The 21,393-nt window shown below is 37.0% G+C and overlaps 1 protein-coding gene and 1 pseudogene across 3 annotated transcripts in view; one reads left to right on the top strand and one right to left on the bottom strand.

Moving 5' to 3' along the window:
• The window catches only part of MUSK (muscle associated receptor tyrosine kinase), a 131,046-nt gene that overhangs the window by 50,172 nt on the left and 59,481 nt on the right, over window positions 1-21,393 (bottom strand). For 2 of the 3 annotated variants that reach the window (XM_065530235.2, XM_005581093.5), the window contains exon 6: window positions 12,322-12,446. In XM_065530235.2, coding sequence (XP_065386307.1) covers window positions 12,322-12,446 — 125 coding nt within the window. Of the gene's footprint in view, window positions 1-12,321; window positions 12,447-17,943; window positions 17,974-21,393 lie in introns of all 3 variants that reach the window. The other variant, XM_074016827.1, reaches the window with a different exon arrangement.
• Window positions 18,036-19,419, top strand: LOC123569214 (small ribosomal subunit protein eS21 pseudogene; annotated as a pseudogene).

Here is a 21,393-nt window from a genome sequence, read left to right on the forward strand (position 1 = left end):
ATTTGAGGGACACTGGAGTGAAATGACAATTAAGGAATCAGCTGGTGTTATGCCTTGACTTTATCTTAAAGGAGTGGAGGTACGTCCTCTGTCGGCCTGAGCTTGGCTGCTTGGCTGAAAGAGATTCCTCTGTCCAATATTAGGGAATGAGGCTGAGAATGAGACATTTTGGAGCCAATTATTTTATTGTATTGCATGAGAGAGGATTTTCACAGTTTGACTAGCCAGGAAGAAGAAAGCTCTGAGGTAAGGCCAGCTTTCTTCCTGGCTGCCAGGTGGCTGGCTATCCCTGGCACCAAGCACTGTGTAGCTATCCTACACAGTGAACGTTTGTCAAACTACCTTTTTATTCTTTACCTTCACTGCTGGTCTCAATTCTTATGATAAAAACTGGCTTATGTGAGTATCAATTTACCTTTGGGAATCTTTCCAGGTCAGATCAAGTATTGAGGCATTTTCCCCAGATAAGCAACCTAGACTCTATGAGAAATTTACAAAGTGAAGAGAAAAATATTTTTAAGAGACATGCACTCAGTTGGAATTGAAACTAAACTTATCATTATCATATTTATCAGGAGTGTAATGTCTCATTATATGAGTATCCAAGTTAGATCAAGGGGACTGAAAATATTTGGACTCGACCGATATATATATATATAGCAACAATGAGAAAAAAAGCTAAAGACCCCAAGCCTCTATGCTCAATCAACAGACTTTATGTTATTTTGTATTTTATATTTTGTTTGTATCTCTTTCCAGTTTAGATAAGCAAAAGCAGAGCAGTTTGCAAAATTCTTTGCAAAGATAGTTCCCTCCTGCAAGAAGCAGGAATGCGTAATGCCTTAGAGACAACTTTGAAGCAAGAACTCTCCCCAAATGTTGCCCTAAGTCCCACTGTTTTCATGTTCACACCTAAGAAAGTCATTCTTAAACACCTCCTCAAGGTCACTGAAAACATCCTTAGTAGGAAAGAGAAGCAGTTTTTAAGCTGCCTGACCTCTCTGCTCCTGGACTTCATCCAGGTGTTGAAATAGTTCAGCAAAGAGACCAACACGTTAGGCGGTTCATGCCTGAGTACGAAGTGGCTCCTGAATGCTTTCCCCCCTGCTTCCAGAGGCCTTGCTTGATTCAGTTTGTGACTCACGCACAGCAGGCCCTGTTAGTCATAGTTTGAATTTGTTTTTCTTTCTTAATGGATCGTTCTGATCAACAGTTTAGTATTTTTGATGATCTGAAAATAAAAACAAATCCTTCTGCCCTCCATTTTGATATTTTTTCGCGCCTCAGGTTTCAAAGATCAAAGGGGTGAGTCCAGATTAGTACTGTGAGCTTTTACCAAGGTATGCCTAAGCAAAACAGAGTACTTAATTGAGGTGACTATGTCTGGTAGTTACAGGAAATACATGATTTTCTCCAAGTCACTCAGGCATATGGACCTGAGGGAGCTGGAGAAACAGCTCCCTGCTCTGGGTGTGATGTTCTCTCTTTCTGAGTTAGCCATAACTATGTGAGGAGATGGACCTGTTAATTTGCTTGACTGTAGTAATCATTTCACGGTATATGTTTATCTAAACATCATGTTTTACACCTTAAATGTATATAATAAGAATCATAATAAAACTTTTTTTTTCTAAAAAGAAGCAGTAGGATAGGAAGCTCTATTAAATAGGCATAATAATTCGTACCTGACATAACGTGTGTAAAAACTATTTGAAGGTGATACAGCAGTTATAGACCCGTGGACTACTTCTTAATTTATCATTAATACATTACTAATGCTGTCTTGAGAGAATCTACCCCCAGCTATGGATAATCTGATAATTTTATGATTTGACCTTAGCTAGCAAAGACCTCTGAAAGGTATTCTGGCCTCAATGGCCCTGTCTTGCAGATAGTTCCAGCTGGCTGGGAATAGAATGTGGCCCAGCAGGGTGCAGTGGCTCATGCCTGTAATCCCAGCACTTTGGAAGACCAAGGCGGGCAGATCACAAGGTTAGAAGATCAAGACCATCCTGGCTACCATGGTGAAACCCCATCTCTACCAAAAATACAAAAAATTAGCTGGACTTAGCGGCACCTGCCTGTAGTTCTAGCTACTCGAGACGCTGAGGCAGGAGAATCGCTTGAACCCAGGAGGCGGAGGTTTCAGTGAGCTGAGATGGTGCCACTGCACTTACACTCTTGGGGTGTAAGACTCCATCTTGGGGAAAAAAAAAAAAAAGAATGTGGCCCAGTAGGGTTCACGTTTATGCAGTTGTAATAATGTCTGTTTATGAATCATAGAAAAAGGGATAATAAACCAAGAGACATTTCCATAGTTTTTCTGATTAATGTAGCCAGAAATATTAGCCTCTTTCAAACTGGCTGCTGAATTATTCCACATAAGACTTGTTACGTGTAATTATTTTGGTTTACACAGCTAGTAAGATAAAAGGACTTCACAGGTCATATATTTTTAACCAAAACTACTGCCTCTTAAAAATATGTCTAAATATAGATAAGGCTCCCTTTAAGAAAATTCTAAAAGACAACCTTCAACCTAGGTGATTTGGCTGTTTATTTGATAAAATTCTTCTAATAAGTTAAAATTATTCAACTTCTGAAATATTTTAGAAATTATATTTATTGGACAAAGCAAGAGGGACATGAAATTTTTCTATATTAGTTGCATGCCAAAATAACAGAGATATATTACTGGTATAACTTTAAATAAATCTGGTTATAAAAATACAAATAATTTTCTTTTTAAAAAGTAAGCTCTGCTCTTTCCATGCCAACCACTATTTCCAAGATTGTAAAACAAAAGGAATATTACTATTTACTCTGAACTTCATCTGTGAATTCAGATTTCCACAAAAAAATGCTTGGTATTTCCATAGGAGGAAAGCAAGACAGTTTCTAATCACTTTGGGACACTGGGACACGTTGCTGGACTTTCTCTTGCTCTTTGGCTCTAACCGTTCAGGATTTTGGTTTACTGGCAGGTTCACAGCAGGGGAGAAAGAGAGCACTTGCTTCTTTCAGAGTACCCATTGTACTGAGTAGCGTGCTATGGCATTAGTTTACTAACTTGTAGTGAGTGAAGAGCCGCAATTCAAACTCTGTTTTATTCTGTGCCAAATATCTCCCAGCTCCGCGTTCGTCTTTGTTCAGTCCACCAAACACGGTATCAGGACTATAGGATTCTCTGTGTTTTCCTCCATGGGATTTCTGGTTTGCTACTTTTACAACCTGAAATGCCTGACATTGCCTTCATGTCCTGCGATTTGCGTCAGTGTGGACAGTCATCTTGATTTCCTTTCAGACTTGGGTAGAATTACCAAGAACTAAACTTGGCTCTAAGGGCAGCACACACACTCTGACCGTAAGAACTGCGGATGTACTTTTGCTTTCTTCCTGGATGAAAGTCATTTTGTTTGTTTTATTCCTGTTTTAGAATCTGAGGTGATAAATCTATTTTGCCTTTCACTTTTTGTGAGTCACATGTTGAATGAATAAGTTGGGGTCTCAATAAGGCCGCACCTATCTTAAACTATCCTACTCTTGTTATTCTTGAACTTCGACAGAGAATAATCATTTAACTCCCAGTTCTAACCTCATATGAGTCTTTTGAGAATACTAGAAACTTAAAAAGTACATACCTTTCCATTTTCTTTATTACTATTTTTTACATAAGCAAATTAGTGAAGTTATATTGTCAGTCTCCCAATTTGATTTTATTTATTTACTTTTTGAGATGGAGTCTTGCTCTCTTGTCCAGACTGGAGTGCAGTGGCGTGATTTCGGCTCACTGCAACCTCCGCCTCCCGGATTCAAGTGATTCTCCTGCCTCAGCCTCCCAAGTAGCTGGGACTACAGGAACATGCCACCACGCCTGGCTAATTTTTTTGTATTTTTAGTAGATACGAGGTTTTCACCGTGTTAGCCAGGATGGTCTTGATCTCCTGACCTCATCATAATCCTCCCACCTCGGCCCCCAAAGTGCTGGGATTACAGGAGTGAGCCACCACGCCCGGTCCAGTCTTCCAATTTTCTTAGGATGTCTTTATACTCCCTTGACAGGCTTAAGACTGTAGCAGTTTCCACAGAAGAGCCAAAAAACACATTGACAAACAAGAATCAAATTTTAAATGACACTTGAAATGTTCTTAGAGAGGTAAAGAAGAACAGGGATTCCAAGTTACTTTATTGTAACTGGACAAAATTAGAGAACATTAGCCCTGATGTCTCTAATTATACCATTAGAGATCATCTTTGACAGTCACCTGACATCTGTGTTAGTGTAGGTATGAGAAAATCAGTGTCTGAGTGGTAAATGGACCCCAAAATCACATTAACTAAAGAGGGGCATTTACAACCCCAGTCTTCCAACTCCCCATCTAATTCTCATTCTACCATGCCTCAAGTTACAAGCTAGAAAAGCATGTTCATTTGTTTATGTACTGTCTTCGAAGGGATGTAGGATAGACAGATAAAATGGAACAATTTTATTAACAAATTACGAGAAAAATGATTTTGTTCAAGTAACAGAAAAGAAACTTCAGCGAAAACAGTAGTGAAAATGACAATAATAAATGAATTCTGCGCCTTGGAGGGTGCCATTGCCATAAGACATTCTTTGTTATTGGGTTAGTCATAGAATTTGTTTTGTTTTGTTTTCCTGTTTTACAACATCGAGCTAAAATTTCACACATTGACACATTTTGTTCTCCACATCCTTCTCTCCCTTCCCCTTCTTCCCTTTCCTGTCTTGTGTCCTAGTTCTCAACTTTCAGGGCTGCAGTCAATCAATCTTAGGGCACCCGGCTTTAGAGGGACAAGGGTAGGGCCAGGTGCAAGTAGAGAGCAAAGCATTATTCTTTGAGACTCCTTTTTTTAAAAAAAAAAATTTAGACTTTTAATTTTTTAGGCTATTGGTGGTATAACTCACAAACAGAAATTGTACATATTTAAGGAGAACAAGGTGATGTTTTGGTATACAAATATATTATGAAATGATCACTGCAATCAAGCTAGTGAACTATCACCTCACATGGTTACCTTTGTGTGTGTGTTTTGAGAACACTTAGGATCTACCCTCTTAGCAAATTTCAGTTGTGCAATACAGTGTTGTTAACTGTAGTTCCCATATTGTACATTATATCTCCGGTATTTATTCATCTTGCATGGCTGAAACTTTGTACCCTTTGATGATCATCTCCCCATCCTCCCATCCCTGACAGCCACTATTCTATTCTGTGCTTCTATGAGTTCAACTCTTAGATTCCACATATAAGTGAGATCATTTGGTATTTAACTTTTTGTATCTGGCTTATTTCACTTAGCTTAATGTTCTCGAGGTTATCCATGTCAAGACGCCTTTGAATAAGGGTTCAGGTCTGGGAAACTTCACTCCCAGTCTTCTGAACACTCTTCCCTTCTATCTTTCTGAAACTGTAAGTTGTTTAACTTTATTTAAAAGCAGTATACAAATTCACGTATTACATGGAGATGCCTCAGGGTTACTATTCTTTCATGCCGCGAAATCCTTCTAAAGCCTACATTATGCAAGCCCTAGTGACGGGATAACTTCCTGTTTTAAGGCTGTTTTTTTATTTTTTGTTTTGTTCCAGAGTATTTGCCTTAGTTTTAGTCACTGTTATTTAATTTAGAGGAGGAAACCTTATGATGGTCTACAAAAGAGAGGAATAAAAACTAGGAATAAGAATTGCGTTATGAAAAAATCATTCTGGGATTTTTGGTGCTCATCATTGTAGGCACAGAGACACCAGAAGTGCACACACAAGGAGAGAAAGCCCTGTGAGAATACAGGGAGATAACTATGTGAAGCCATCTGCAAGCCAGGAAGAGAGGCCTTACCAGAAACCAACCCTGAGAGTACCTTGACTTTGGGCTTCCAGCCGTTAGAACCGTAGGAAGAAGAATTCTGTTGTTTAAGACACCCAATCTGTGGGATTCTATTATGGCAGCCATAACATACTAATATAATCCTGGAGAAGAGAAAGTCAGGAAGATATGAAATAGTTCAAGTCCCTGAAGGAATGTGCCTTGGATTGGGTAGAAATTATACTTAATATCATTTGAATTATACCATAAGGTTTTGCCTTCTTTAAGAAGAAGTCCCCCATTTTCTTGTTGTGATGCTTGTATTAAACACAATTTGAGATGATGTGGATATTAAAGTGTCCCGATTTGGACACTTCTTTGACCTCCAAATGGTACCATTAAAATATTGTAATATGATAATATATGTTCACTACAGCCAAGATACCAAAAAGTTGGATAGCCTATCCTGGAGGAAACGAAAACTGAAAATAGCCACCAGTTAGATGAGTTATCAAGGTTTGGGTTGTTCAGTCATAATGAAAGCCATTCTCAGTCCACCCAAAGGACTGGATTGGACATACACCCATCTCCTTAAGGCATAAAAGTATCCTCCATGGGACCACCTCGAGAGTTATATATGTGTTTTACTGCTGTGCAGTAAAAACTTGAAGGGCTAACTCAATGGACTCGAGGTGCTCAAACCCCCAAAGAAAGTTCTGGCCTTTGACTGGCTCCCGAGAGATGACATCTGACCCTTGGAATATCCTGTGTAATAAGAGTATCTTTGTATATCTGAGATTTGGGGCAATGCCAGATAGTTTATGATAGTAATGTGAATGATAGTGAATACTTGGGATCCTAGGCCACATTGTATTAGTTTGACCTTTAAAGGGGCTGGAAACTAGCTAAGACTAGTTATGTAAGCACTTCACATCTATGTAACAGAGCTCCAGTAAAAACTCTGGACACCAAGGTTAGGGTGAGCCTCCTTGGTTGACAGTACTTCATGCGTGATGTCACACATTGCTGCTGGGAGAATGAAGTGCTATCCACGCAACTTCACTAGAAGAGGAAAACTGATTCCTCTGTGCTGATTTTAATCTGTATCATCTTCCTGCAATAAACCATAATCATAAGTATAACAGCTTTTCTAAAATCTGGGAGTCCTTCTAATGAATCATCAAACATGAATGTGATCTTGGCGACTCCAACACCCTTGCAATTTGGAGACACAGTAGACAAGCATATAATTCTCACCTGCAAAATCTAAAGGCTGTCTGGCAGCTCCAATGGAGGGAACAAAGAAGAGAGAGAGTCTAGCAGTCTGGGCTTCCAGAGTTTGTCAATAAAATGATTGTATAGAAGATCTGATTGGGAGTCATTTTCAATCCTCCCAAGATGACTTTTTGGGGGACTCATTAGACCCCAACACAGAGAGACTTTCCATCAACTAGCAGACTGGGGACTTGCTAATGTGGCCAAAAATGGCAAGCCTGAGGAAAATGCATCACTGGTATCATCTTAATGTTCCCTGATCTCTGAAGAATCATGAATATGTCTATGAGGGTAAGAGTCAGTTTTAAATAGCTGGCAGGCACAGAAGGTATAAAGCCAACTTACAAGTGTGTCAGTTGAATTAGAGCTCTCCTGCACCAGTTATTGCTCCTCCCTACCTCCCACCCAACCCTTTTGGGGTCATAAATAGCAGGGGGAAGAATGAGTGAGCATGAGGTAAGAAGCCAACTGCAATTTTTTCTTACATGAAAGTTAAGCTGAAATATCCCTGAGAACGGAGGAACTGTGAATGCCATTGGATGCTTTGGTTATTACTTAGGACTAGACACTTAATTGACTAAGTTGGGACAATGTTAATGATTTAAAATCAACTAATAGTAACCAGAAAAGTCACAGAGCCTGCTTAAGGTAGGCTTAAATAGTAGCAAAAGAACTTGCTCTGCTGAATATTTTTAAATGACAAAGAAAATAATAAGATTGTGTTACATGCAAGTTATGTTCATTAACACCAGAGTTACAGTAATAATAATCTTAGCTCACATTTTTAACTCTTGTTTATGGACCTGAAATCCTAAAAGAGAAATCAAATATAAAATTAAGAAAAATAAGTATATAGAAAGATGGTATTATAATCAAAGAATCAGACATTTCCAGCAAATTCTGGAAGATACAGAGAAGTGATTGGATAGATAGAAAAATTAACATCAACTAAGTAGCTGAAACCTAGTGCAAAAGAAGAGATTTATTGAGAGGAGAATGGATACATTCAAATTCAAACTTCAGATAGCATGGGGCTGTAAGCAGAAGCCAACTTTAAGAAAGTCAGCAAAGTAATTGAAGAACTCTGGGAGCTATTGTGTATGCATATGGCACCAGTCTGAGGCATCTACCTGTGAGATAGAGATTGTGAATGAGATTTTCCGTTGTGAGTTCCTATAGTTGACAATCATGGTGGACACTACAGCTTGACAATAACCTGACAGATAAAATGGGGCCCCCTATTTCCTCCATAAACATATGTAGAGCATAAAGAAGAGAAAGATTGAAGTTTTGAAAGAAATTCACTTAATTGGAATCTACATAGAAAGAATGTGGAGAAGAGAGAAGCAGTAATTACTGGTACAGTAGAGGACAATGTCTCTGAGTATAAGAGAGACTTGCATCTCAACTTTCTCACCTCGAGTTCTATATCAAAGGAAACTATGTAAACTTGCCAGTCTATTCTATGAGGTTGGAAAAATAGTAACCAAACCTGATCATCATAGCCTACTAAAAGACAAAATCATTTGTATTATTGAAAATATACAGAAAATTGAAACAGCACAATTAAAAAATTAAACAGGGCCGGGGGCGGTGGCTCATGCCTGTAATCCCAGCACTTTGAGAGGCCGAGGTGGGTGGATCACGAGGTCAGGAGATCGAGACCATCCTGGTTAACATGGTGAAACCCCGTCTCTACTAAAAATACAAAAAATTAGCCGGGCGTGGTGGTGGGCGCCTGTAGTACCAGCTACTCGGGAGGCTGAGGTAGGAGAATGGTGTGAACCCGGGAGGCAGATCTTGCAGTGAGCCGAGATCGCACCACTGCACTCCAGCCTGGGCAACAGAGTGAGACTCAGTCTCAAAAAAAAAAAAAAAAAAAAAAAAAATTTAAAGGTCTTGCTGTGTTACCTATGCTGGTCTCAAACTCCTGGCCTCAAAAGATCCTCCTGCTTCCCCTCCCAAAGTGCTGCATTTACAGGCATAAATCACTGTGCCTGGCTTTATTGTTTTAGTATCTAATCTAGTAGATACTTTACACAGAGCGAGACTCCATCTCCAAAAAAAAAAAAAAGAAAAAAAAATTTAAACAAAAAAGCTATGTATTCAGAAATGAAAGAATGGTTCAACATAAGGGAAACTTTGCAGTTTAAAGTGAAAAATGACATGCTCATCAAAAAGTGGATGTAATTGATGATGAAGTATTTTATTGATTTTAAAATATATTTATATTAGAAATAATTATCAAATTAAGAATAAAAATAAATTTTCTTAACCTCATAAAGAGTACCAGAAACTAAAGACTCAGTGCAAACCAAAGTGGTTAAAGTCTATACAATGACAATAAAAATCCATGATAGGTTTCTGTCTCAGATGTTGATGTTAGGTTATTCAAAGTTAAACAGTGAAAAAAATTAAAATTTTGAAAAAAATATTTTAATAGATGTAACAAACTAAGAAAATCTCATTTACCCTTAGAGAATTTTCCAAACCCAGAAAATTTGAACTTTCCTTTGGATGGCCTTAGGGAGTCAGGAGATAAATCAAAACTTCGTGCCCATAAGAGTCTAATAAGAGATATAATAAATTAAGGTATAGAGTCTAATAAGAGATATAATAAATTACGATAAAAAAGAACTAGGTATCAGGGAGCTATCAGTGTGAACTACAAGTTAAATAGTCCACATAATGAAATACTGGCCATGTTATAATTATCTGGGATGCCCAAGGAGCTTCATACCTTGAGCTTAGCTGAAGGTGGTATGAGATTAGCAGTAACCTCTTGTCCCTGGCAGAAACAAGCAAAATTCTCTCTGGAGGAAAATACCTTCATCTAGACCTCAAAATAGTTTCTGATATTTTTACTCAAAACAATGCACAGCAGATAATCAAAGATAACTAGGCACACAAGGAAACAACACAAAATGAACAAGAATCAGTGGGAAAACAGACAACAAACAGACCTACAGTGGCACCTCATCTCACTCAAATAAAAGCAAAGTTGTCTAAATGACCACACAGGCCTATAGGATCCACAATGCCTACCTCTCATTTCTTGATTCTTTGCTCACTCACCTCTAACCACATTGGTCTCCTTGCTGTTTTTCTGACATGTCATGTATACCATTATCTCAGAGACTGTCTAGTTATCTTCCCCCAGTTATCTATGTAACGTCACCCTTCAACTCCTTCAGATCTTTGTTCAAATGTCTTTGTCTGAATGAGCCTTCACCGATCATTCTTTTAAAAATATAATCTTCCTCCTGAGGTCTTTCTGTTTAAAATGTTTCTTAATTTAAAATTTTATGGATATATAATAGTTGTACATATTTACAGGGTACATGTAAAATTTTGATATAATCATACAACGTGTAATGATCAAATTAGGGTAATTGGGATATCCATCACCTAAATAATTTATCATCTGTTTGTGCTAGGAACATTCCAATTCCACTCTTCTAGATATTTTGAAATACACAATAAATACTGTATTGTGCTATGTAGTTCAATATTGTGAACTATATATAGTTGTCCTACTGTGTGCTATTGCTATGGTTTGGATCTTTGTCCCCACCAAATCTCAAGTCAAATTGTAATTCGCAGTGTTGGAGTTGGGCCTGGTGTGGGGTGATTGGATCATGGGGGCAGAAGTCTCATGAATGGGTTAGCACCATCCCCTCAGTGCTGTTCTCATGATAGTGAGTGAGTGAGTAAATTATTGTGAGATCTGGTTGTTTAAATGTGTGTAGCACCTCTCCTCTCCCTTCGTCCTGCTCTGGCCATGTGAGACGTCTTGCTCCCACTTTGCTTTCTGCCATGATTGTAAGTTTCTTGAAGCCTCCCCAGAAGCAGAAGCCATTATGCTTCCTGAACAGCCTGCAGAACCATGAGCCAATTAAACCTCTTTTCTTTATAAATTACCCAGTCTCAGATATTACTTTATCATGATGTGAGAACTGACTAATATAGCTACTAAGCACTCGATGTTATTCCTTGTAACTATTGGTATGTACCCATGAACCAACCCCTCTTTATTCCCCCTTCCCCACTACCCTTCCCAGCCTCTGGTATCTATCATTCTACTCTCTATCTCCATGAGATCAATTGTTTTAGCTCCCACATATGAGAGAGAACATGAAATACTTGTCTTTCTGTGTCTGGCTTATTTCACTTAACATAATGTCCTGCGGTTCCATCCATGTTGTTGCAAATAACAGGATTTTATTCATCTTATGGGTTAGTAATATTTCATTGTGTATATGTACCACATTTTCTGTATACATTCATCCATTGATGGACACTTAGGTTGATTCTATATCTTGGTTATTGTGAATAGTGCCACAATAAAAATGGGAGTGGAGATACCTCTTAAATATACTGATTTTCTTTCTTTTGACTGTATACCCAGTAGTGGGATTGCTGGATCATATGGCAATTCCATTTTTAGCTTTTTGAGTATCCTCCATAGTGACTGTAGTAATTCCCATTCCCATGAACAGTGTAGGAGAGTTCTGATTTCTCCTAAGGTTGAACTTTCTGTCTCCTTTTCCTGATTTATTTTTCTCCATAGCATTTGACACCATACACATACAACATGTATTTTCCTGTATTTCCCCATGAAAAGGTAAGCTCTTTGAGGGCAGATAACTTTGCCTGTTTTGTTTACTCCTGTATCCACAGGGCCTAGAATAGTGTTTGATGTTCAGAAGCTCAATATGTATTTGTAGAATGAATAAATAAATAAATGTATGTAGGTAAAGTGCTTGGAATAGGGCCTGGCTGAAAATAACTACTTAATATACATCAGTTATTATTACTACTATTAAAAATGAAGAAAAGAATGCTGAACTGACATGGATTCTAACTCCGGATCACTTTTCATCAAAGTAGCCTCTAGCAGGGAACTAATCTTTCAGTGATGAGTTTTATGAAAATTATTTTACTTATATGGGAAGATATTATTACTACTTCCCATTTATACAAAGGCATAAAGAAAGAATTTGGTTTTCTAGTATTCCTCACAATACAAGGAAGGAAGCAAACTTTTGGAGTTTGATTTCTATGGCAATGGCTTCTAGGACAAAGATATTGGGAGGCTTTCAAAAGTGGTGTCGATGAGACCAATAACAGAGATCTGGGTAACTACAAATATATGGTCTATCCTGCAGTTCACCACCAATGGGTCTTCCCCAGACAAGTCCCCACACACATGACACTCACAGCATTTCCGTTTTCAATCCAGGTGATGGTGGGGACAGGAATGCCTGTTGCTGTACAGTGCAGGGTCACAAAGGAGCCAAAGGTGACATTGTGGGATTCAGGAGCCCGCAGGATCCTGGCAAAAACTGTTAGGAAGACAGAAGTGGTGAGTGATGCTCCCGTAGGAAATGGTCAAGCTAGAGTGGTCTTTTAAAAATGCAAATTAGACCATGTTCCCCTGTGTCCAGTTCTTCAGTGTTTGCTCTGTTTTAAGGATAATACCATATGCCATGGCCGAGCCTCCAAGCCGTTTATGTTATAACCCTACATTTCTCACCACTCAAGGACACACTGAGCTTGTTCTTAACATAGAAACTTGCCCTTGTTCTTCCTCTGCCTAGACCACTCATCCCCCAGATCCTTAAGTAGTAGGTTCCTTGAATCATTCAAGTCTCTGTTTAAGTGACATTTTATCAGAAAGGTCCTTCTTAATCACCCAAAATCAAGTGTAATCCTCCCCCCATTCACTTTTCAGCAGTCTACATTATTGTCTTTACAGACCTTACAACTATCTGAAATTACCTTATTTATTTTTTACTTGTCTATAATTCCCCTTTCCCATTAAATTGTTTGAAGCCAAAAGCCTTGCCTTTTGTTGACTGCTGTATTGTTTTAGGCAGAGTTCCTGACCAGAGCAAGCACAGGATAGTAGTTTATTGAATTAATCAAATAATTATACTTTACACCCTCAACTGTATCATAGTGGGAGGACAGACAAATTGTGTCAAACTTTTCAGATGACATATTGGGCAAAAAAAAAAAAAAAAAAGATATTTTAGATAAAATGTAGGCAGGAGACTGAGTAATTTCTATTCCTTTCTGACCCTGAATCCCCACTGATTAAGTAAGAGGAAGTTATTTTGATGTAGGAAGAAATTTTACCTTTAAAGAGTGGGATTGAGGTTCACAATGCATTGTAAATTGTGGGATACTTAGATTCACAGAATCGTTAAACTTGGAAGAGACTCCAGAGATCAGCTAGATTCCTGCTCTTATCTTACAGATGTGGAAACAAAATCTTTTTTAATTTAAGTAAGTTGGTTTCCCAAGGTAACAAGTAGATGAGTGAGAAACCTGGACTCAGGTCTTCTGACTTCAAATTCAGTGTTTGTTTAAACTATTATGGAATCTTTTGGATGGCCGATTATACTGTAAATAGATTTTAAGCTCCTAGTTTTTGATTTCTAGAACTTAGAGTATGAAGCCCCAATTAATACAATGCTTTGAAATTTAGTTCTAGTTAAATTGAAATTTGTGAAGATTGGATTCTAAACTAAAGTATGGGCAGACCACATGTGCTAGATAAGGAGATACGCAGGACAATGATAGAAGAGGTCCAGAGCGGTGTTTCAAGTTGGTCTGATTGTTAAATACCTCTTAAAAAGCATTGCATAATTTAAAGAGATTAAAGAACATTTGATTTATCTGACAATTGAAGGCTTTTTGCAGATTTAAATTAATTTGACTTCCTATCTTTTGATATTGACATTTTAGATATAGAAATGTGGGGCCCAAAAGCCAGGAGAAAAGAAATGCAAGGAAGGTGCTATCTTCAAGGCAAAAAGATTATTAAAAAAATAACAAAGAACGCTGTCAAATGTTTAAAACGAAGCTGAATCTGTCCCCCAAAACCAAAATTGAGGCTGACTTTAAGTAAATCTTGGGGTCTAATTAACAAGCTACAAAAATTAAAGGGTTGAGGAACATTTCAAAGAACACTATGGAGATGCAATTCAAGCAAACCCAGACATTTAACAGGGAAAATCATTAGCATTGGGGGATAAAAAAGGAAGAGTGATGATCCATTATAGACTACAAGAGATGTAAGAGACATATTACCCAAATGCAATGTATGGCTCTGCTTGGATTCTTATTCTCCCAACTTAATCTAAATTCACACGTTGTAGACTCTTAACAAGTAACACTGACAGGCATCCTAGTGAGGGTGCATCCAGGTACTCTTCTAATGTTTTCTGGTTACAATAATGGAGACATAGAGTCCATGTTCATCATCTGGCTAAAATAACTCTTGTAGGGGTTGGGGCTATGCTTGTGTTTCCTAAATTTTTTGAGTGTGGGACTACTGCATGACCATCTATGGATCCCATTGCCCCTGAGAATCTGAAACAAGCAGGATCTTTGAGAGATTTGGAAAATCTAGCACATTTCAATCTCACATGTGCTAGAAAACTGTTCTAGTAACACTGACTATACCCTTGAACTTTTCGAATCAAAAAGGCTTTTTGAATGAAAGCCTTCTGGCTGAAGATGAGCAGAATAAAAAATTGGAGAATAATGTAATTTCGATTATGTTTTACTGCTTTAATTTATAAAGCCAAGAGTTTTAATTTGGGGACTTTAAATTCTTCCTGGAAATATAGTAATCAGAAAGGTTTTATTTTGTCCTAATTTACAGCAGTTTTTTTTCTTTTGGCTGTTATTATTTGGAATATCATTTGGGCTTATTGCAAAACCTCTGATTATCCACATTGCACAACACAAGTAAGCATAGTGTGGGATGGTAAATAAAACAGTCAATTCAACGTGACTTTGGAATTAATTTAACTAATGTACTATTCTGCCCTCCATTGGAACTTTTTGGGGGCTCCAGTGGGGCACAGGCGGGTACAGGAGTACTACTGACATTATAGGTGGCTTCATGAATGTGAGACTGCCGATAAACTTCTCCCTGAAGGGGGCAGATATACTTTCACTGACGATGGGCCTCATTAAGTGCAGTGGGTTAGGTTAAGAGGACAAAAAGGCCAGGAATTAAAGGGAAGCTGCTTTCTCCTGCACTCTCACATTCTCTAAACGATAACATAGAAACTCAACCCCCTTATTTCAGTATTGAAAGTTAGTTTCCACCCTTCCTTCCAGTCTTCCTCCCTTCTCAAAGGAGATAGCAGATGTCTTTTGGGTTTCTAATCAAATGTTTCCTTATCATAGTACTTTCTCATCCCCATTCCCCTTACCCTTGTTTATATTTTATCATAACACCACTATCTGAATCATTTGGTAATTCCTGATTTATTTGTTTGCTTGTTTGTTTTTTGTCTGTCTCTCCCCTCTAGAATGTAAGCATCACAAGGGCAAGGTTTGCTTTGCTTTTTGACACGAGCTGACTGACACAATCTACATATCTATCTACGTATCTATCTCTAGTTCTAGAATCCTGCATGGTCCATATATATGGTAGGCACTCAATGAATATTTGCTAAGTGAATGAATAAATAAATGAATGAACATAATGACTTCTCTGATAAGGTTGGGGAAAGGCACTTGGATATGTTATGTGTATCTCAGTCCTATTCTGAGCTATCAGTCTCCCAGCTCTCTTGCATCTAAGAAGGATGTGTGTAAGTAAGTTCACCAGATCAGGGCTTCTTCATCCTACAACTAGGAGTGAAGGGGAAAGAGTGCGGTGGGGAAGAGGAGGATGAGGAAACAGAAGTTATGTTAGTCTAATTCTCACACGGAATAGAAATCTTTATTTTTCATTCCAGCCTTATCAGCAATAAAGCTGATATATTTTTACCCAACTCTATCTGAGCAATTGCATAATACTCAGATTTACCATTTTCAAATATGAAAGATAAAAAGGTGATGAGGGAAATTTTGACATGTTTTTCAAGCATCATAAACAATAAAGTCAGTTGCAATTAAAAATAAATACCAGACTAAACTCCATGAATAATAATACACCTGCAATAACAAACTTGGACATAGGTCAACAGTAAATCCCATTATTTCAGTGGTAGTCACAAGCTGAAAATGCATTCTAGGTCATCAATTTAAAAAGTTATATGAAATGTTTCTTGTTAAATAAAATGGGCATAGAATATCCCTATATAGTGCTTTATTTGCATAAAAGAATATAAAAGTGTTTTGTTACATAAACAAACCACTTAATAGAAGGAGCATTAAATTACTTAGTTGGAAAGCATTTATAACTGTTTTGATATGGATTTTTAAACAAAAAAGTCATCAAACCACTCTTTCCGTACATAGTCTTATCCATAATTCTCCAATTCACTGTGAGCCCTAAGCCACTTGCTTTCCTGTGGGCAGGCAAGTGCATCTGCAACATGGAAAATAGACACAGGTAATATTTTTATCTCTGGGTTTTCTCTCATGGGATTTATTCATGAGTTTGGGGCTTTAATGTCTCCTGGGCAGACCTGCAGGCTAACTGCAAGTGGAGAATCCGATATTCAAAATTGGGCTCAAAAAGCCAGCAATTCTAAAATCTTTTATAACATACCCGCATTATATTCTCTCCTTATTTCAAAGCACTTTCAGATATATAATCAGTTTTATTATTGATTGTCATCTTAAGAAGTAATATATAGTAAAAAGATAAAGGCATAATTCACTCTGAAGTTGCACTGGAGTGTAATAAAAAGCCCAAGGGACAGGGATCCACATTAAGTCCTGAAATAAATGAGTGGTTTGGCTGGAGATGAACTACCTCTCTTTTCTTGGTAAGGGAGCAGTGCCAGAGGAATACTTAAGTCTCTTATCAATTTCTATTTCTGAGAAGTTATTTCAAAGGACACAATGAGCTCCCATGGATTTTCTTTTCCCTTGCTCTTTTGTTATTTTCTAGCTTCCTTTGAAAAGGGTTTTTAGGTTACATGATTCAAACCAGCAATAACTGATAGAAATAAATTAAGAAAAAAAATCACACAGGACCAGGCAAAAAGCTTTTTTACTTGCATTTAGTTGTAAGCAACCCAGTATTTAAAAATAAGAAAACATTATCTGTACTTTATATGAGATACTAAGATAAGGAAGTATAAGGAGGTACTGTTTTAAATAATACCAGTTTAAGATTAATTCCTACAGACAACTCTATTACATGAGAACTCACGAATTTCATCCCCCAAATATCAAATTTTAGGTTAGAAGAGCACAAAGTTTGGGGCTTAATCAGAATGCAAGGAACTTTTTTTTTTTTTTTTTTTTTTACAGAAAACAGAAACTGTTGACAGAAAGCTGTTAGGAAAAAGTAGAATTTTTCCCAAACAAATTTAATTTCCAGCTATTTTCCTCTAATCATATTCCACTACATATATATGTCTCTGTGCAATTAAAATAACTTAATTTTTATTGATTTGGAGCAATTGCATAATACTCCTGATCTTGTTGAAATCATCACAGTAAAAACCAAATTGGCACCTTGACATCCTAACATTTATCCAAAAACTGTAAAGCCCCCTACTCCCCGCAAAAAGTCTTTTAGTCAAAGGGTAGCTTTCTTTTCCAGTCTATGTTGGATTTATACTCTCATGCCGATTGATTTCATTTCATTTTGTTTGTATTTCCAGAGACATCAAATTTAAACATTTCTTTTAACTCGATCTTTCTTAAGAAATGCAAATGGTCAGTAAGCATATTGGATTATATAATAAAGAAGCCTATCTAATCACACTGTTAAGTGCTATGACTTAATATTCCCCATACATTGTTTGTTATTTCTTTAAAAAATGGCAGTTAGGGCTGTTTATAAGGTCGGCAAAAATAAACAGTTGAAAAGAGCTACACATTTAAAAAGAAGCCATGCAGAAAGAAAAAAAATACCTTTAGTATCTTGTTCAGGTTCACTTTCTTCTGTTAATAAAAACAAGACAAAACAAACACACACAATAAACACGCAAACAAAACAACACATCATGAAAAGGGAAATCTTTGACCACAGAAACATCAATTGTGCAACAAGATTAATTAGAAGCTGCTTGTTTCTTATTTCAGTAAGAAACAAATGCAATCAAGGGAAACTGCTGACCTTTTGAAAGCAAACTATTAAACGACATAAGATTTCAAAATGATTACTTTTAGCCAGGCAGTATTATACAGAAAATAAACTACAGCACACCTAACAATGTAGCTCTTTCATGAATTTTTATTCTAATGTTGACAATCACCCTTTCTTTCAAGGCTACAGAGTGCCTACTATTCTCATACATTGCGATCCCCCCTCTTAGCTCAGAGTCTCCTCTTACCAGGCCCTGCTGTGAAGTCAGTGGTGTTGAATCTGGGATCTCAGCTATCATTTCTATGGCAATAGACTCATGTTGTGGTAAACAGAGGATTAGGGGGTTTCTGCAGAATAGAACCTACCACCAACAGAGATCTGCAACTCTGCACCAACACAGAAGCTGCTTGGAGAGCAGAAAAGAGCAAATCATTACCTTCTGGGAATCTACTAAGGAAGTAAGGTCCACAGGATATTGTAAAATGTTTAGATTGGATAGAAAAATTGAGAATTTATAAATGTTTAAAAATCCTAGAAGAGAGACAACAAAACCAAATTAATTGTTCCAAAATGTTTAATATAACCACGTTAGACATAGTCCCCACATGGAACTCGAGTTTTCTTTCCTGAAGTTTTATTTGTTCATGTCAATTTGAACCTTTCTTAGAGTTAGTAATAAGTCAACTGCAATATTTATTTGTAAGTAAAAAATGGTCATGCTATTGCTAACAAACATTCAATGACAATAACAACATTCAATGCATAGTCCTTCACAGATTATGGATATTTTCATGCACATTTTTTATGTGATCCCGTTTAACTCTCACCACATCTCTGTAATTGAACATAATTGATATTATCCAGCCTAAGTTTGTGAACCTGTACATGCAGTGGAAATGATCTGCCAGCAACCGCATCATGGATGCCAAGGACCATGCATCCATCCAGATGAACTTAGCCAAGGTTGACAAGGTTATAGGCAGGTTTAATGGTCAATTTAAAACCTATACTGTCTGTAGGGCCATTCTCAGAATGGGTGAGTCAGATGACTCCATTCTCTGACTGGTCAAGACCAACAGCATCTCAAAGAACTTCTGATTGGAGAGAATTGTGAGTGTTGAATATTTGTCATAAATAAATAGTGAAACCCTTCACTTTCTCTCCCCAAAATTAGCTCATTTTCTGGACAAAGGGTCTAAGTCTTAGAGATTTGCTGCAGGTGCACAGCCAGAAATTCAACCCCCTTTACAGATATTGAGTCTTCCCAATGAGAAGGTCTCATATTTACACTTAACACCCAATCCCCTTACATTTAAGTGAATTTGTAATTCCTCATTGAGATTCTACTGTCTGAACTTTCCCTACCTCCATCAACTCAGTGGTACATTCTTGGTTTTTGTTTTTAAGCATCAAGTTCAAAAACTATTTAAAACTTCTAAATTGAATACATTTATTGTTAAAAGGAGATTTAGAGGTTGTCCATCAAATATACCTTCAAATGCAGAAATCTTTTTTTTACAATATTCCTAACGGTGCCTGGTAAAGCACAGGTATTGGATAAATATTAGTTTCTTTCATATTTAAAACTGGTCATCTGTACATTAGGAAACTGCAGATTCCCTGTCTGTATCACAGACTTCAATCAGGAGAAATAAAAAAGGTCCATGACTGGGCCTGATTAGACCTGAAAAATTGCATTTGAATGCCTTTGGGCTGGACACAACTTTCTAGAGCCCCAGAACAAAGTGCTTGTTTCTAAGTTTGGAAAAAAAAAAAACCCAAAACAAAACAAAGCAAAACAAACAAACAAACAAACAAAACATACTCTCTCTCTCCCTTTTTCTTTTCCCTTTATCAGCCAAGTAACTTAGAGTGGTTGGGATGGCCATGGTGTTTTTACAGGGATATTAAGTGTCTTTATTCTGCAACTGTGGTATCTCCAAAACTTTATTCCACTAAAGTTAAAGAGTATCAGTAATTTTTTTCCATCAGTAAATTTTGAGAATTATATTCACTTGTCATTTTCTTCTCTTAGAGTGTTCTTTGTCAGGGTTCAAGGGCAACTGCAGGTCAATTCTGAGTCTCCTTTCAGTTTTGCTCCATGACCTATACAGGACTATACTTGAACTCTACTTTGAGTATAGGCTCAATTTTAGACAATGTTAATTTTCCTTTGACGTTTTTCACTTTGATGTTATTGCTGTTACTACTGTTTGTTTTACCTTATTTGTTTGGGATTGGAAGCAGTGCAAAATTTTGAAAGAATACACCTATTTCATCCACTGTAAATAAACAGTGGATGAACTCAAGAAATGAAAGAATGTCTAAGATTTGTCATTTTCCTAGGAGGAAGCTTGGAAGTTCTACCAGAAATTACAGTTTCAGTTATAGACTATCAAAATTTCTTTCTAATGCAAATATTTTATACCTCTTTATAGATACAAATTTATATATGTTTATGCATTAACATACACACATTTACATGCATGCGCACACAATTGAGGTTACTTTAAATTAGGGAAAATTATGCAAGTAAAGTCTATAGGCCTATTTCAGCTCAGGTATAGTTATTCACTGTTTGACTTTGTTGGTCATTTTAAGCTCAAACAGTAGTCCTAGTTTTTCCACATATCCTGCTTGCCTAGCCTACTATGATCACCCTTGACTTCTGAACTTGTTGTCTTACCACTTATCAATTTTAAAATATTCTGCTTCATATTCTTTATTCCCATTTAATGACTAAATTTTTATTTAACTGTTTTATATGTAATGCATTGTTCTTGTCTTCCAAACTGATTTGTAATCTTCTTTAGGGAGGTTAGGGCTAGAACTAAACTGGGATTAGTATCACACTTTTGTTGTTGGTTTATTTTCCTCTAAAGTCCAGCACAGTCTCTTGCAGAAAAAAGAACACGCTTATTGTTAAACAAGTTATTTGCCAGTTGCATTAGTGGGTCATTTTCATCCGATTTTGTTGGAATTGTCCAATACGATATTTAGAATAATCAATGACTGCTCTTATTGGACTAATTGGAGATATAATTTATTCAGTTCACTTCAACATCCAAGGTAAATAGTAATCCATAATTTTCTTGAAAAGTTTTATTTATGAGAAACTCAGTACCATAGTAGCAACACATTTTGAACAACTGTGCTATAAAACAGAGAGAATATCTGTAAATCAAAATCAAACCAAAACCAATCTCTTTATAATCACTATCTATAAGACCTTTTTCCTACTTCTATCCACCTAACAAGAATGAAAAAAGAAATTC

Source organism: Macaca fascicularis, chromosome 15 (genome assembly GCF_037993035.2).
Source record: "Macaca fascicularis isolate 582-1 chromosome 15, T2T-MFA8v1.1".
NCBI classification, from domain to species: Eukaryota; Metazoa; Chordata; class Mammalia; order Primates; family Cercopithecidae; genus Macaca; species Macaca fascicularis.